The sequence below is a fragment of the Scyliorhinus torazame genome, chromosome 2 (assembly GCF_047496885.1).
Source record: "Scyliorhinus torazame isolate Kashiwa2021f chromosome 2, sScyTor2.1, whole genome shotgun sequence".
NCBI classification, from domain to species: domain Eukaryota; kingdom Metazoa; phylum Chordata; class Chondrichthyes; order Carcharhiniformes; family Scyliorhinidae; genus Scyliorhinus; species Scyliorhinus torazame.
In genome coordinates, this window is record NC_092708.1 from 222,678,566 (window position 1) to 222,694,594 (window position 16,029).

At 47.7% G+C, this 16,029-nt stretch overlaps 1 protein-coding gene across 1 annotated transcript in view; it reads left to right on the forward strand.

Moving 5' to 3' along the window:
• Positions 1-16,029, forward strand: part of prkd1 (protein kinase D1) — a 575,159-nt gene that overhangs the window by 513,897 nt on the left and 45,233 nt on the right. The window contains exon 9 of the mRNA XM_072484262.1: positions 11,517-11,594. Within this exon, the coding sequence (XP_072340363.1) occupies positions 11,517-11,594 (78 nt within the window). The remainder of the gene's footprint in view (positions 1-11,516; positions 11,595-16,029) is intronic.

Consider the following 16,029-nt stretch of genomic DNA (forward strand, 5'->3'; position numbering starts at 1 on the left):
ATTTACCCGCTTAAAAAAGGCCTTTGGGATAAAAATTGGGAGACACTGGAAAACAAACAGAAACCTCGGGAGGGCCGTCATTTTCACGGTTTGTACCCTCCCCGCCAGTGACAGCGGGAGCATGTCCCACCTTCGAAAGTCCTCCTTCATTTGTTCCACTAGTCGGGTCAAATTTAGTTTACGTAACAGCGCCCATTCCCGTGCCACCTGAATTCCCAAATAGCGGAAGCTCCCCCCCACCACTCTGAATGGCAGCTCTCCCAATCTCCTCTCCTGCCCCCTTGCCTGGATCGCAAACATCTCACACTCCCCCATACTCAATTTGTACCCCAAAAACCGGCAAATTCCCCAAAGATCCGTATAATCTCCCCCATCCCGCCTGACGGGTCTGAGATATACAGGAGCAGGTCGACAGCGTCTAGCGAGACCTTGTGTTCCACCCGCACCCCCGGACCAACCCCTTCCAGTCTCTTGATGCTCTTAGCACGATCACCAATGGCTCTATGGCCAAAGCAAACAGCAGCAGGGAGAGGGGACACCCTTGTCTTGTCCCTCGGTGCAGTTTAAAATAACCCGATGTCAGCCGATTCGTTCGTACCCTCGCCACCGGTGCTTGGTACAACAACCGAACCCAATCAATGAAGCCCCGCCCTAACCCAAACCGCCCTAACACCTCCCACAAATAGTTCCACTCCACCCGGTCAAAGGCCTTTTCTGCGTCCATCGCGACCACTGCCTCCACCTCCCTTCCCTCTGAGGGCGTCATGATCACATATGAGAGACTTCTAACATTGGCCGTTAGCTGCCTGCCCTGAACAAACCCTATCTGGTCTGCCCCTATCACCATGGGACACAATCTTCTATCCTTGAGGCCAAGATTTTAGCCAACAGTTTAGCATCCACATTCAATAGGGAGATTGGCCTATATGACCCGCATAGCTCTGGGTCCTTCTCCCGCTTCAGGATCAGTGAGATCGAGGCCTGCAACATTGTTGGGGGAAGGACACCTCGCTCCCTAGCCTCATGAAATACCCTCACCAGCAGTGGGCCCAGCATCTCAGAGAACGTTTTGTAAAAGTCTGGGTAGCCGTCCGGTTCCGGGGCCTTACCCGACTGCATGGCCTCCAGCGCCTCTACTATTTCTTCAATCCGATTGGGGCTCCCAATCCCTTCACCAACCCTTCCTCCACCTTCGGAAACTTCAACTCACCCAAAAACTGCCTCATCCCCTCTCCCCCAGCTGGGGGTTCCGACTCATACAGTCGATTGTAAAATTCCTGAAACACCCCGTTCACCCCTGCTGAGTCCAAGAGCGTGTTCCCTCCTATGTCCTTCACTCTTCCTATCTCCCTGGCCACCTCCCTTTTCCTTAGCTGATGTGCAAGCATCCTACTGGCCTTCTCTCCATACTCATATATCGTCCCCCTCGCCTTCCGCAACTGCTCCACCGCCTTCCCTGTAGACAACAGACCAAACTCCATCTGCCGCTCCTTCAATAACCCTGCCCCCAGGGCCTCCGAATATCTCCTGTCTACCTGGAGCATTTCCCCAACCAACCTATCTATCTCTGCTCGCTTCACCTTCTCCCTATGGGCCCGTATCGATATTAGCTCCCCCTAACCACTGCCTTCAGCGCTTCCCAAACCGTTGCTGCCGAAACATCCCCCATGTCATTTATTTCCAGATAGTTCTGGATGGACTCCCTCACACGTCCGCACACCCCCTCGTCCGCTAAGAGTCCTACATCCAATCTCCATTGCGGGTGCTGACCGCCTGCCTTGCTCACCCGCAGATCCACCCAGTGTGGGGCATGGTCCGACACGGCAATCGACGAATACTCGGTATCAACCACTCCCGCCAGTAAAGCCCTGTTCAGGATAAAAAAATTGATCCGGGAGTATACTTTGTGGGCATGGAAAAGAAAGAAAATTCCTTTGCTGTTGGCCATCCGAACATCCATGGGTCAACCCCCCCATCTGTCCCATTAACCCTTTTAGTTCCTTCATTATTGCTGGCACCCTCCCTGTCTTTGACCTCGACCGGTCCAACCTTGGATCAATGACCATATTAAAGTACCCCCCCCCCCCCCGCCCCATGATCAGCTTATGCGAGTCAAGGTCCGGGATCTTCCCTAACACCCGCCTCATAAACTCCGCGTCGTCCCAGTTTGGTGCGTAAATAGTCATGAACACCACCGGCATCCGCAACTATATTCCCCGTCTCTAATGACACCCGCCTATTGATCAGGATCGCGACCCCGCTAGTCTTAGAACCCAACCCCGAGTGAAATACTTGCCCGACCCACCCCTTCCTCAATCTGGTCTGATCTAGTACCCTCAGGTGTGTCTCCTGTAGCATTACCACGTCCGCCTTCAATGCCCTCAAATGTGCGAACATGCAAGCCCTCTTGATCGGCCCATTCAGCCCTCTAACGTTCCATGTGATCCCCCTCCCCCGCCGATCAACTATCACCCTTCTTAGGCCAGCCTTCAGCTCGCGTCCCGTGCCTCTGCAGGCCCGCCCTCAGGCACCCACCATCCTCGCCTCCCATTTGTCCCCCAACAACAATCCCTCCCCTGTCAGCTGAGCAATTTCCCCCCGAGCAATTTCCCCCCTCGCAATTTCCCCCCTCCACCCCCATTAACAGAACAACAATCCTAAACTCCCTCAACAAACTTATCACCTGCTCGCTCCCCACTGCGCTTCTGTGAGCTAGCCTGGTAGCCCCCACCCATGGCGTCAAACATCTTACCCACTATTGCTCTCCCCCCCCCCCCCCCCCCCCCCGCTCGAACATACATATTCAAAACAGCACAGTCCCCAACAAACACACAGAAGAGAAAAAGAATCCACCCACCATCCCCTCACAAGAACAAAGTTGACTTACAGAACTGAGCAACGGCCCAAAAATTGAAACAGAAAGCACACCATGTACAGTTCAAAACGAAAATAACTTTTACAGAATCGATACAACATTACCCTCCTTCAAATTTCAGTGTCTCCAGTCACCTGCCAGCCTCTTATCTCTAATAAAGTCCATCGATTCGTCCGGCGATCCAAAATAATGCTCCTGACCCTCATCCACAAACAAGCTGGATGTAGCATTCCAAACTTCACCCCCTTCTAGAAGAGGGCCGATTTTACTGTATTAAATCCCACTCTCCTTTTGGCCAGTTCCGCACCCAGGTCCTGATAGATGCGCAGCTGTTTTCCCACTTGCAGCTCCGAGTCTGCTTGGCCCACCGTAAAATCTTATCCTTATTCAGGAACTGGTGCATTCGCAGCACCATCACACGCGGCTTCCTCGCAAGCGCTCTATACGCTCCATCCACTTCCAAGGGTCGAGCAAACGCCCCATCACCCATTAACTTTTCAAGCATACTCGCCACATATGCCCTTGCGTCCGATCCCTCGCTGCCCTCCGGGAGGCCGACAATTCTCAAGTTCTGTCTACGGTACCTAATCTCCAGGTCCTCCACCTTCTCCTGAAGCCTTTTCTGGTGGTCCCTCATCAGCCCCACCTCCACCTCCAGCGCGGTTAGTTGGTCCTCGTGCTCGGCCACCTTCTCTTCCACCTTCTGAATCGCCAGTCCGTGGCGTCTAGTCTCTGTTCCAACCGATCAACCAATGCCTTGATTGGGTCTAAACCCTCCTTCTTTTGCTTGGCAAAACTCTCCTGATTGAATTTCACCAACTGTATCATTGAACACTGAGCCGCCAAGCCAGGATCCTGCACCTCTGCCATGTTTTCCTGTGCTGTATGTTCTGCATGTGCCTTCTTTGCTCGGCTATCTCTTCTTATAAGACCACTTCTGGTCCACGTCTCCATATACGGGTGGGGGATTCCTCCTCACTGTCGCACCCGCCACTGATTCTTCCAATAAAATTCCGAAAAAGTCGTGAGGAAAGGTCCAAAAGTTCCATCGCAAGCGGGAGCTGCCAAATATGCGACCTCCTACTCCATGGCCACCACCGGAAGTCATGAAGGCATTTTCTTATGAGGAAAGGTTGAACTGTTTGGATCTATACCTATTGGAGTTTAGAAGAATAAGAGGTGATCTGGAAATCAAGATGTGAAATCAGTGTGGGTAGAAATAAAAAATTGCAAAGGAAAAAAGTTCCTGATGAGTGTAATCTAAAGATCCCCAAACAGTAGATGCACAGTGGGGCACAGTATAAGCCAGGAAATATTGGTGGCTTGTAAGGAAGATACAACAATAATCATGGGTAATTTTAATATGCATATAGACTGAATTAAACAAATTGGCAAGGGTAGCCCCAAGGGAGAGTTCATTGAATGTGTTAGAGATTGTTTCTTGGCGCATTATGTTGTGAAACCAATCAGGGAGCAGGCTATTCTAGATTTGGTATTGTGCAATGAGGAGGGATTAATTAATGACCTCCTAGTTAAGGATCCTCTGGGAAAGAGTGATCACAGCATGATAGAATTTCAAATTTAATTTGAGGGTGAGAAACTGTCACGTTCTGCAGTTAAACAAAGCTAATTACATAGGAATAAGGACAGATTTGGCCCTCGTGGACTGGGCAGGAAAACTGAAAGGGAGGGTAGTTGATGAGCAGTGGCAGTTGTTTAAGGAAACATTCAATTTATCCCAACTAAAATATATTCCAGAGAGGAAGAAAGATTGTAAGAGGAGGAAAAACACTCATGGCTGATCAAGAAGGTTAAAGATAACATAAAGACAAAAATGAAGGCATACCATATTGCAAAGGCCAGCGGCAGGCTCGGAAGATTGGGAAACTTTTAAAGATCAACAAAAGGTTACTAAAAAAAGCAAAGGTAAATTATGAAAGAAAAGTAATGCAAAATATAAAACGGATAGTGAAAGCCTTAATAAATTCATCAAAGGGAAGAGATTATCTAAAGTGAATGGTTGTCCCTTGGCGGGGATGAGACCAGGGAATTAATTATGGGGAACACAGAAATGACGGAGACGCAAAATGAATATTTTGCCTCAGCTTCCACAGTGGAGGACCCTAGTACCATCCCAAAAATAACAAGTAATGCAGAGGTAATAGAAAGGGGAATAAAACCAGAAAATATAACTAAATTAGCTGGAGTGTCAAAGCACTCCAGAAGCCACAGCAATATTCACCCACCCTATGGGTCAGTGCTCAATCCCATTCCCAGACTAGCCACCTGAGCTCCACTCTCGGACAGTGTTCATCACATCCCCACCCCCCACAGCCTTGACGGTGCTCAGATCCTCACCCAGTCTGACCATCCAACCAGCCCATACCAACCCCATTCTCCTGAGCAGCCGACTCAAACCATTGACCCCACCCTGACACATTCTACCTGTCACAATGGCTGGGAACTTTAAACTTACCGGTTTACGGCAGCTTGTGCTGTAAAGAGGGGTGTGGCTTCATTTCCCCACCAATGCTGCTCCGCACAGCAGGAACTCCAGGAACAGCTATGCTGCACATTTCACAGCAGGTCAAGTTCAGACGTCCAGGTGTGAAATCTGCAGCTCCAGACAGAGCTAAGTAAAAAGGAGCAGAGTAGAATTCCAGCAGTGAGGATTCGGCCCAAGATTTATGATAATAATAATCGCTTATTGTCAAAAGTAGGCTTCAATGAAGTTAGTGTGCAAAGCTCCTAGTCGCCACATTTCGGCACCTGTTCGGGGAGGCCGGTACGGGAATTGAACCCGCGCTGCTGGCATTGTTCTGCATTGCAAGCCAGCTATTTAGCCCACTGTGCTAAACCAACCCCAATTGGTGATTGGGCAGCACAGTGAGACAGTGGTTAGCGTTGCTGCCCCACAGTGCCTGGGACCCGGTTTGATCCTGACCTTGGGTGACTATCTGTGTGGAATTTCCCCGTGTCTGCATGGGTTTCCTCAGAGTGCTCCGGTTTCCTCCCACAGTCCACAGTATGCAGGTTGAGTTGACTGGCCATGCTAAATTGCCCCATAGTGTCTATAGGCTAGGTGGGGTTATGGGATAGGGTGGGGGAGTGGGCCTGGGTGGAGTGTTCCTTCGGCAGGTTGACGCAGACTCGATGGGCCGAATGGCCTCCTGCACTGTAGGGATACTATGATCTCTTGCTAGTTGGAAAAGATGGGGGTGGGTATTCTGTGCTGATGACATCCATTGCCTTCTTATTGCCCTCATACCAATACGTCATTGCTCTGTAAATGTACTAAATTAACTTCAGCAAAGCTGGTCAGAAGTTGTGTGTGATTACAAAAATTACAAGTTAAAAATGAACAGGAGAGGTTGATAAGAGCTGGTGTACCATGTTCCCTTTTCCAGAAATTTAGCATGTTTCCCTTTTAATCAGCACTTTTTTTAAACTATTCTTTTCCCAACTGTTCTCTGTTTACATAGAACATAGAAAATAGAAGCAGGAGGAGGCTATTCGGCCCTTCAAACCTGTTCCTCCATTCATTATGGTCATGGCTGATCATCAAGTTAAAGACCCTGATCCCGCCTTCCTCCCATATCCCTTGATCCCTTTAGCCTCAAGAGCTATATCTAGTTCTTTCTTGAAATTACACATCGTTTTGGCCACAACTATTTGCTGTGTTAGCAAATTCCACAGATTTACCACTTTCTGGGTGAAGACATTTCTCCTCAACTCAGTCCTTATCCTCAAACTATGACCCCTAGTTCTGGACTCTCCCACCATCGGGAACATTCTTTCTGAATCTACCCTGTCTAATCCTTTTAGAATTTTATAAGTTTCTATAAGATCCCCTCTCACTCTTCCAAAGTCCAATGAATATAATCCTAACCGATTTAGTCTCTCCTCATATGACAGTCCCGCCACCCCAGGAATCAGCCTGGTCAACCTTCGCTGCACTCCCTCCATAGCAAGAACATCCTTCCTCAGATAAGGACACCAAAATTGCACGCAATACTCCAGGTTGTGGCCTCACCAATGCCCTCTACAAGTTCAGTAAAACATCTCTATTCCAATACACAAAACCTCTCGCTAATAATAATCTTTATTGTCACGAGTAGGCTTACTGCAATGAAGTTACTGTGAAAAGCCCCAAGTCGCCCCATTCCGGCACCTGTTCAGGTACACAGAGGGAGAATTCAGAATGCCCAAATTACCGAACAGCACGTCTTTCAGGACTTGTGGGTGGAAACTGGAGCACACTGAGGAAACCACACAGACACTATGAAGGCCAACATACCATTTGCCTTATTTACTGTGTGTTGTACCTGCGCACTTACTTTCAGTGACCAATGCATGAGGACACCAAGGTCTCGCTGAGTATCCACCTGTTGTACCTTTAAAACCTCTGATACGTTCGACCAGTTTACTTACTCAAAGGTTTTACTCAGGTGTCCTTATTTGTGAGATGAACAAAGGACAAAACAGGTTCACAGTTTAACGCAATTTTATTCACATTTCTATTACTCAAGAACACATGACTCAGACTCACAGTTTAGCTTTGGGTTTTACCCGCAGTTTGTAAAGGAGGCTTACCGGCTACGATCATTCGATGTTGATGTCTTCTCTGGGTTTGAAACACAGTGTCCTTTCTTCTTGTGATGGTTGTGCCTAGGTAACTCCCAGGTCATCGCTCAAGATCTGTTCCATGCTCCTTTCTTTTATGCTGGGAAGCCAGGTTTGAGTCATATGTATATGCCCATTACTGGCCATTGTCCTAGCCAGACCCCAACTGGTTAATGGGAAAGACAGAATACTCCTGTTTATCGATGGTGGTTCAATTAAGACCCATTGTCCTCTGAAACTCCCCTTGTCTGACCAGTCATCAGCTCATTAAGGAGTCTGATGGCTTCTTTTGTCTGTTCTTCGTCCTGCTGCAAAGTTAATCACCTGTGTCTGGAAGTTTGTTACATATTCATAGACTTGGAGTGGGTAATCAAAGTCCATATAGCAGTAACAGGTTTATGCCTTGACTTGAGTGCTTTTGCAGATGGCCAGTATCGATTCCAGCCAGGGTCTCATGAGACAGTTTCTGTTCCTGGCCTATGTGTACGTTCTCAGCCTGTTTTCAGTACCGATGGTAGCCATGATGTGGAGATGCCGGCGTTGGACTGGGGTGAGCACAGTAAGAAGTCTTACAACACCAGGTTAAAGTCCAACAGGTTTGTTTCGATGTCACTAGCTTTCGGAGCACTGCTCCTTCCTCAGGTGAATGAAGAGGTATGTTCCAGAAACATATATATAGACAAATTCAAAGATGCCAGACAATGCTTGGAATGCGAGCATTAGCAGGTGATTAAATCTTTACAGATCCAGAGATGGGGTAACCCCAGGTTAAAGAGGTGTGAATTGTGTCAAGCCAGGACAGTTGGTGGGGGATGAATGTAATGCGACATGAATCCCAGGTCCCGGTTGATCCGTTCGTTCCGTGCGTCTTCATCCAGGCGCACGGAACAGCCATGGGGACCAAATTCGCACCCCAATACGCCAACATCTTCATGCACAAGTTTGAACAAGATCAACTCACCGCACAGGACCTTCAACCGACGTTATACACCAGATACATCGCTGACATTTTTTTCCTTGGACCCACGGCGAAGAATCACTGAAACAACTACACGATGACATCAATAAGTTTCATCCAACCATCAGACTCACCATGGACTACTCTCCAAAATCAGTTGCATTCTTGGACACACTCGTCTCCATCAAGGAAGGTCACCTCAGCACTTCGCTTTACCGCAAGCCCACGGATAACCTCACGATGCTCCACTTTTCCAGCTTCCACCCTAAACACATTAAAGAAGCCATCCCCTATGGACAAGCTCTCCGTATACACAGGATCTGCTCAGACGAGGAGGAGCATAACAGACATCTACAGACGTTGAAAGATGCCCTCGTACGAACGGGATATGGCGCTCGACTCATCGATCGACAGTTCCAACGCGCCACAGCAAAAAACTGCACCGACCTCCTCAGAAGAAAAACATGGGACACAACCGACAGAATACCCTTCGTCGTCCAGTACTTTCCTGGAGCGGAGGAACTATGACATCTTCTTCACAGCCTTCAATACATTGATGAAGATGAACATCTTGCCAAGGTCATCCCCACACCCCCACTACTTGCCTTCAAACAACCACGCAACCTCAAACAAACCATTGTTTGCAGCAAACTACCCAGCCTTCAGAACAGTGACCATGACACCACACAACCCTGCCATGACAATCTCTGCAAGACGTGCCAGATCATCGACATGGATACCACCATTACACGTGAGAACACCACCCACCAGGTACGCGGTACATACTCGTGCGACTCGGCCAACGTTGTCTCCCTCATACGCTGCAGGAAAGGATGTCCCGAAGCGTGGTATATTGGCGAGACCATGCAGACGCTACGACAACGAATGAACGGACATCGCGCGACAATCACCAGGCAGGAATGTTCCCTTCCAGTCGGGGAACACTTCAGCAGTCAAGGGCATTCAGCCTCTGATCTCCGGGTAAGCGTTCTCCAAGGCGGCCTTCAGGACGCGCGACAACGCAGAATCGCCGAGCAGAAACTTATAGCCAAGTTCCGCACACATGAGTGCGGCCTCAACCGGGACCTGGGATTCATGTTGCATTACATTCATCCCCCACCATCTGGCCTGCGAAATCCTACCAACTCTCCTGGCTTGGTACAATTCACACCTCTTTAACCTGGGGTTACCCCATCTCTGGATCTGTAAAGATTTAATCACCTGCTAATGCTCGCATTCCAAGCATTGTCTGGCATCTTTGAATTTGTCAATATATATGTTTCTGGAACATACCTCTTCATTCACCTGAGGAAGGAGCAGCACTCCGAAAGCTAGAGGCATCGAAACAAACCTGTTGGACTTTAACCTGGTGTTGTAAGACTTCTTACTGTTTTCAGTACCACACACCTCTCTCAATTTACACCCATTCAAATAATAATCTGATTTCCTATTTTTGCTATCAAAGCGGTAACCTCACATTTATCCACACTACACTGCATCTGCCATTCATTGCCCACTCATTCAATCTGTCCAAATCTGCTGAAGCATCTCTGCATCCCCCTCACAGCTCACCCTCCCACCAAACTTTGTATCATCTGCAATACATTTAGTTCCCTCAACCAAATTATTAATATATAATGTGAAGAGTTGGGGTCCCAGCAGAAATTTCAGCGGTACCCCACGAGTCACTGCCTGCCAATCTGAAAAGGACCCATTTATTCCAACTTTTTGCTTCCTTTCTGCTATCCAGCTTTTTATCCATCTCAAAACGCTACCCGTAATCCCATGAATTTTAACTTTACTTATTAATCTGCTATGTGAAACCTTGCCGAAAGCTAAAAGAAGATATGCAGTGTTACTCTGTTTCTGTGGCTGCCTGATTTCATGGGATGTTGCAATATAGTTTATATAAATATAATTTATACAGTAAACACATGGGAGGGGGAAGGGGGAAAGGTGGCGTAAGTGATGTTGCCACAGGACTAAGAATCCAGAGACCCAGGCTAACATTCTGGGGACATGGAGCGGAATTTTACAGCCATTCCCACCGGTGTGATCTTCCAGTCCTTGCGATATCAATGGAATTTGAAAGGCTGGCGCATTTTCCCACCTCGACAGGGCCATACAATTCTGCTCATGGGTTCAAATCCCATCATAGCAGCTGGTGGAATTTAAATTCAATTAATAAATCTGGAATAAAGAGCTAGTCTCAGTAATGGTAACCATTAAACTATCATCGATTGTTGTAAAAACCCATCTGGTTCACAATTGGCCTTCAGGAAATCTGCTATCCTTACCTGGTCTGGCCTACAAGTAACTACAGACCCACAGCAATGCGGTTGACTCTCAACTGCCCTTTGAAATGGCCACTCAGTTCCGGGCAATTAGGGGTGGCCTTGACAGTGACACCCATCCCATTAAAGAATAAAAAAGCTATTATTGAGATAGTTACATTTGTTTAACAGCAGCTAATAAAAGCCTGAAAATCTAATTAGTGCATGGATCAATGTTTCACCAAACAAGTAACCATTTTATCGACGTGTTAACTTATACTCTGTCAACAAGATTTCTTTGCTTACATTATAATTAACATTTGTGGTAAATAAAGCTGAGAAATTGAATTTTAAAATGGCAGGGATTAGGGTTAGAAGGGGAAGGAGAGAAACTTTAGAAAATATATTACAAACAAGACCAACACTAGAAATTGGAGAGTGCAAGAAAGGAAACTTTGGGGCCAGCAGAGGAAGGAAAGACACAATCTGTGTTACTTTTTATGATTATATGACTCTTCACTATGGTGTTGTCCAATTTTCATCAGTTTTCCCAGCATTATCCCGTATCCTGAGATATACTATAATATCAGTAAATCCTTTTTGGGCACTTAACATAAAAACCTCCGCATTACTATATAAACAGCTCCACCTGTGACACTGACATTTATTCAGCACAGAAGGCTTTTATTGCCTAATACTAGTACATAAACGACGCTACCATTTAAATGTGCTATTCACTGTTCTTTTAAGAATTTTCTAACATTGGAATGTGTTTTTATCCTTATAGCGAAAAAGGCACTATTGGAGACTAGATAGTAAATGCATCACCCTCTTTCAGAATGATACAGGAAGCAAATATTACAAGGTAAAACATTCTTTACTTGATTTTCTCAGTCAGACATTAACACTGAATAAATAATCCAAAATGTGCAAGCTAAATGTCAGTGAAAAGTTCCGGTTGAACTCTTACTTTAACCCTTTTATTTTAGATTACTATTGAAAGCATTTTGGGTAGCTTAAAATGGATTCCACTTTAAAGTAATTACAGATAACATTAAAAGGAATCAACTTTTCTACTTGAAATATTTCTGTTACGGTGGCCATGAAGGACACAGGGGATCATCAATAGGTCTCCCCCTGGGCTTCGAGTATGAATTTCCCTATTGAGCGGGTAGGAGCTCACCCAATGGGAAACGAGCAGCGGGAGTTTAAAACCCTCTGCTTCAACCCAGGCCATTATTTTGTACGACCCCGAGCTTGGACATTGTGCGCTGTAAATCATGGCTGCAGCCTTTTCCGTTATGTAAGACTGACCTTGGTGAGATTATTACATTGTTGACGAGGAGTAAACAAGTTTTTTTTTCTCTGCGCAGTTTTCATTGTTGAGAATAAGTGGCTTCCCTGGTAAGCAAATAAAAGCCTCTCTCCGGTAAACTTGAATCCTGTGATATAAGCGGAGAATACTGGACCCAATAAACATAGTGTTACTTCTTTGTGTTACTTCTTCTGGGCTAATAATATTGAGAGAGATGAAAAACAGAAAGTAATCTTACTGACAGCATGCGGGGCCCCAACACTCGGAGTGCTTAAAATGTCTGACCTATCTAGATATCCCTGACTTGAAGACTTTTAACAATTTAGTAGACTTGATAAAAAAAATGTTATGATCCGAAGCCCTCTATAATATTCCAGAAATACCGCTTTACCACAGTAGGGAGAAGCCCGGGGGAACCTGTCACTGAATCTTTGGCCAGATTACGAAAATTGGGAGATCATTCGGACCATCCTTGAATGAAATGTTGCGAGACAGATTGGTATGCGGAATAAATAACTCGATGACCCAAAAATAATTATTGGCAGAACTCAACCTGGATTTTGTAAAAAACATCAAAATAGCTTTATCACTGGAAAATGCGGAATAAAGGGGCTCAGGAGCTACAATTGGTGTCAGACACCAATGTCCTCCAGTTAGGGGAAGGGTCTCATGTAACAGTGACTATTCGTCAACTGAGGATGCTTGTGTATGTAAGATGACAGATAGTCCATTAGAATATCGGAGCTCAGCTTGCATCACCCAGCAGTTAAGGAAATGCATTGACGGCACCAAGAGTGCAAGTGAACATGCTCTGGAAGGTTGCAGATCGTAGACAATTAAATATTGCAAGCACTGCCAAAGGACACAGCCAAGACAAAGTTATAAGAATGGGCAAAACGCGTGCTGTTCAGGGAAGAGGTCCAGGCCAATACTGGCCCGCACCACTTTAGGAAACAAGGACAATGCAACTAAACCATATCTTTATGACCAATGTCACCCCAATAATGGTGAAACTGCAGGTAAAGGGTCATCCATCGAAAATAGAGGTGAACATGGGTGCTACAGTCTCTTATCGGGTGCAGACATATGACCACCTCCAAAGTGATATTCAATTCTTGAGCTTAGAAGACTCGAAGGCCAGACCACACGGGGGAACCCTTATGAATAAAGGGCATTGCCATGACCCCAATGACTTATAGGCAGCAATCCGCTCGACTCCCACTCATCATTGTGCAGGGCCAAGGACCTAATGGGGAGAGATTGGCTCCAGCGGGTCAGGCCGAACTGTTGAAGATCTTAAGGCTGGGCATGGGAGGACTCTATTAAGTCATCAGCACACACCCTGAGTTTTCCAGGAAGGATTTGGGAAAATAAGAGGAGCCAAAGCCAAGATTTATGTCGACCTCGATGCTACGCCTAAATACTTTGGAGCGAGACCAGTTCCATACTCCCCATTGGAAAACATGGATACCGAACCTGGGTGCCTGGAAATTCTAGGTATAATAAGGCCCTCACAGTTCACAGAGTGGGCCGCGCCTGTCATCCCTGTCCTTAAGTAGGACAGATCTGATCACCTCTGGGGAGATTATGAGCTAGCAGTCAATCAGGTTTCGAAGTTAGATATCCCATTCCTCGAATTGAAGACCTATACATCAAGTTAGCAGGTGGCCAGACATTCACGAAGTTGGATATGAGCCAACTTGAATTAGACGAGCCTCCCAGAAGTATGTTACAATCAACGCGCACAAGTGCCTATGTGAGTACACTCACTTGTCCTTTGGGGACTTAGCAGCATGCGCCATCTTCCAATGGATCATGGAGAATATACTCCCAAAGGTTAGCCAAAGTGGTGATGTATTTGGATGACATGCTGGTCACGGAGGCTTCAGAACAAGAGCACCTGGCGAACCTAAAAGAAGTCTTGTGGAGATTCCCGAGAGCTGGGATACACCTGAAGAGGGAAAAATGTGTTTTTTAAGCAAATGAAGTGACCTACGTGGGCTATTGGGTGGATAAAAAAAGGTTTACACCTAGTAGTCAACAAGGTAAAGGCCATCAAGGAAGCACTAACTCCAAGAAAGACCACAGAGTAAAACTCCTTCCTGGGATTATTATGGGAAATTTATCTTGAATTTGGCCTCCGTACTGAACCCCTTGCATATCCTACTGTGGAAGTATCAAATATGGTCTTGGGAGGCACCATAGGTGGAGACTTTCAATAAAGTTAAACAACAATTGCTGTCATCCAACCTATTGTCCCATTTTGACCCTAAGAAGGAATGCATTGTGACAAGTGCTGCTTCCTCTTATGGGGTTTGGGCAGTACTTTCACACCGCTGGAAAGACGTAACGTCCCTACAGTGTAGAAGCAGGCCTTTGAATTTGCACCAGCCCCCCGAAAGAGCACCCCGTAACCCCATAACACCTAACATTTGGATACAAAGGGGCAATTTACAATGGCCAATTCATCTAACCTGCACAGCTTTGGACTGTGGGAAGAAACCGGAGTACCTTGAGGGAACCCATGCAAACAGGGGGAGAATGTGCAAACTCCACACAGACAGCCACCACAGGTCGGAATCGAACCCGGGTCCCTGACGCTGTGAGACAGCAGTGCTAACCACTGTGCCACCGCTTCATAACAGATATTTCATAGCAGTAACCTACCACAAGTCCTTATTGGGACTTTTTAAAGAGGGTAAGGCTATTGCCTCTGCCCAGATATAACGTTGGGTCCTGTTATTTGCAACTGATGAATATCTTTTCAAGCACCACCTTGGAACCCTGATAGCTAACGCTGATGCCTCCTAATATCCACAAGCCTGGCACCTTTACTAGCATTGGAAAGGGTCACTGAGACCCTAAATCTTATAGAGACTCTGCCGTTGTCCGTAAGGCAAATTAAGGCCTAGGCACAAAAAGATCCAACCCTGTCTAAACTAAGTACATGGGGCGAAATTCTCCCGAAACGGCGCGATGTCCGCCGACTGGCGCCCAAAACGGCGCCAATCAGACGGGCATCGCGCCGTCCCAAAGGTCCGGAATGCTCCGCATCTTTGGGGGCCGAGCCCCAACATTGAGGGGCTAGGCCGACGCCAGAGGAATTTCCGCCCCGCCTTTGTTGCCCTGCCAGCTGGCGCGGAAATGACATCTCGGGGCGGCGCATGCGCGGGAGCGTCAGTGGCCACTGACAGTTTCCACGCATGCGCAGTGGGGGGAGTCTCTTCCGCCTCCGCCATGGTGGAGACCGTGGCGGAGGCGGAAGGGAAAGAGTGCCCCCACGGCACAGGCCTGCCCGCGGATCGGTGGGACCCGATCGCGGGCCAGGCCACCGTGGGGGCACCCCCCGGGGCCAGATCGCCCCGCGCCCCCCCCAGGACCCCGGAGCCCACCCGCGCCACCTTGTCCCGCCGTTCAAAAGGTGGTTTAATCCATGCCGGTGGGACAGGCAATTTATCGGCGGGACTTCGGCCCATCCTGGCCGGAGAATCCAGCGGGGGGGCCCGCCAACCGGCGCGACCCGATTCCCGCCCCCGCCGAATGTCCGGTGCCGGAGACTTCAGCAACCGGCGGGGGCGGGATTCACGGCAGCCCCCGGCGATTCTCCAACCCGGCGGGGGGTCGGAGAATGACGCCCATGATCCTGAATGGTGGATTCCGAGGACAACCCTCAGAAGAAATGAAACCATGTCTGACTAAGGCAAGCTCAGTGTTGAGGACAGTGTCATTCTCTCGGGGTCCCACACTCAGAGCGGCGTCCGATACTTGTGGAACTACATAATGGGGCCATCCTGGGATATTGAAAATGTTGGTCAGACATCATGGACTTGGTGAGACAGTGAGATCTATTCCAGGACCATCAAAAACTCCCTCCCTACGCCCATGGGAGTGGCCAGGCAGGCCATATGTGGGAGTGCGGTGGACTTTGCTGGGCCCTTTATGGGTTCTATGTTTTTGATCCTGGTAGATGCGCACTCCAAATGGT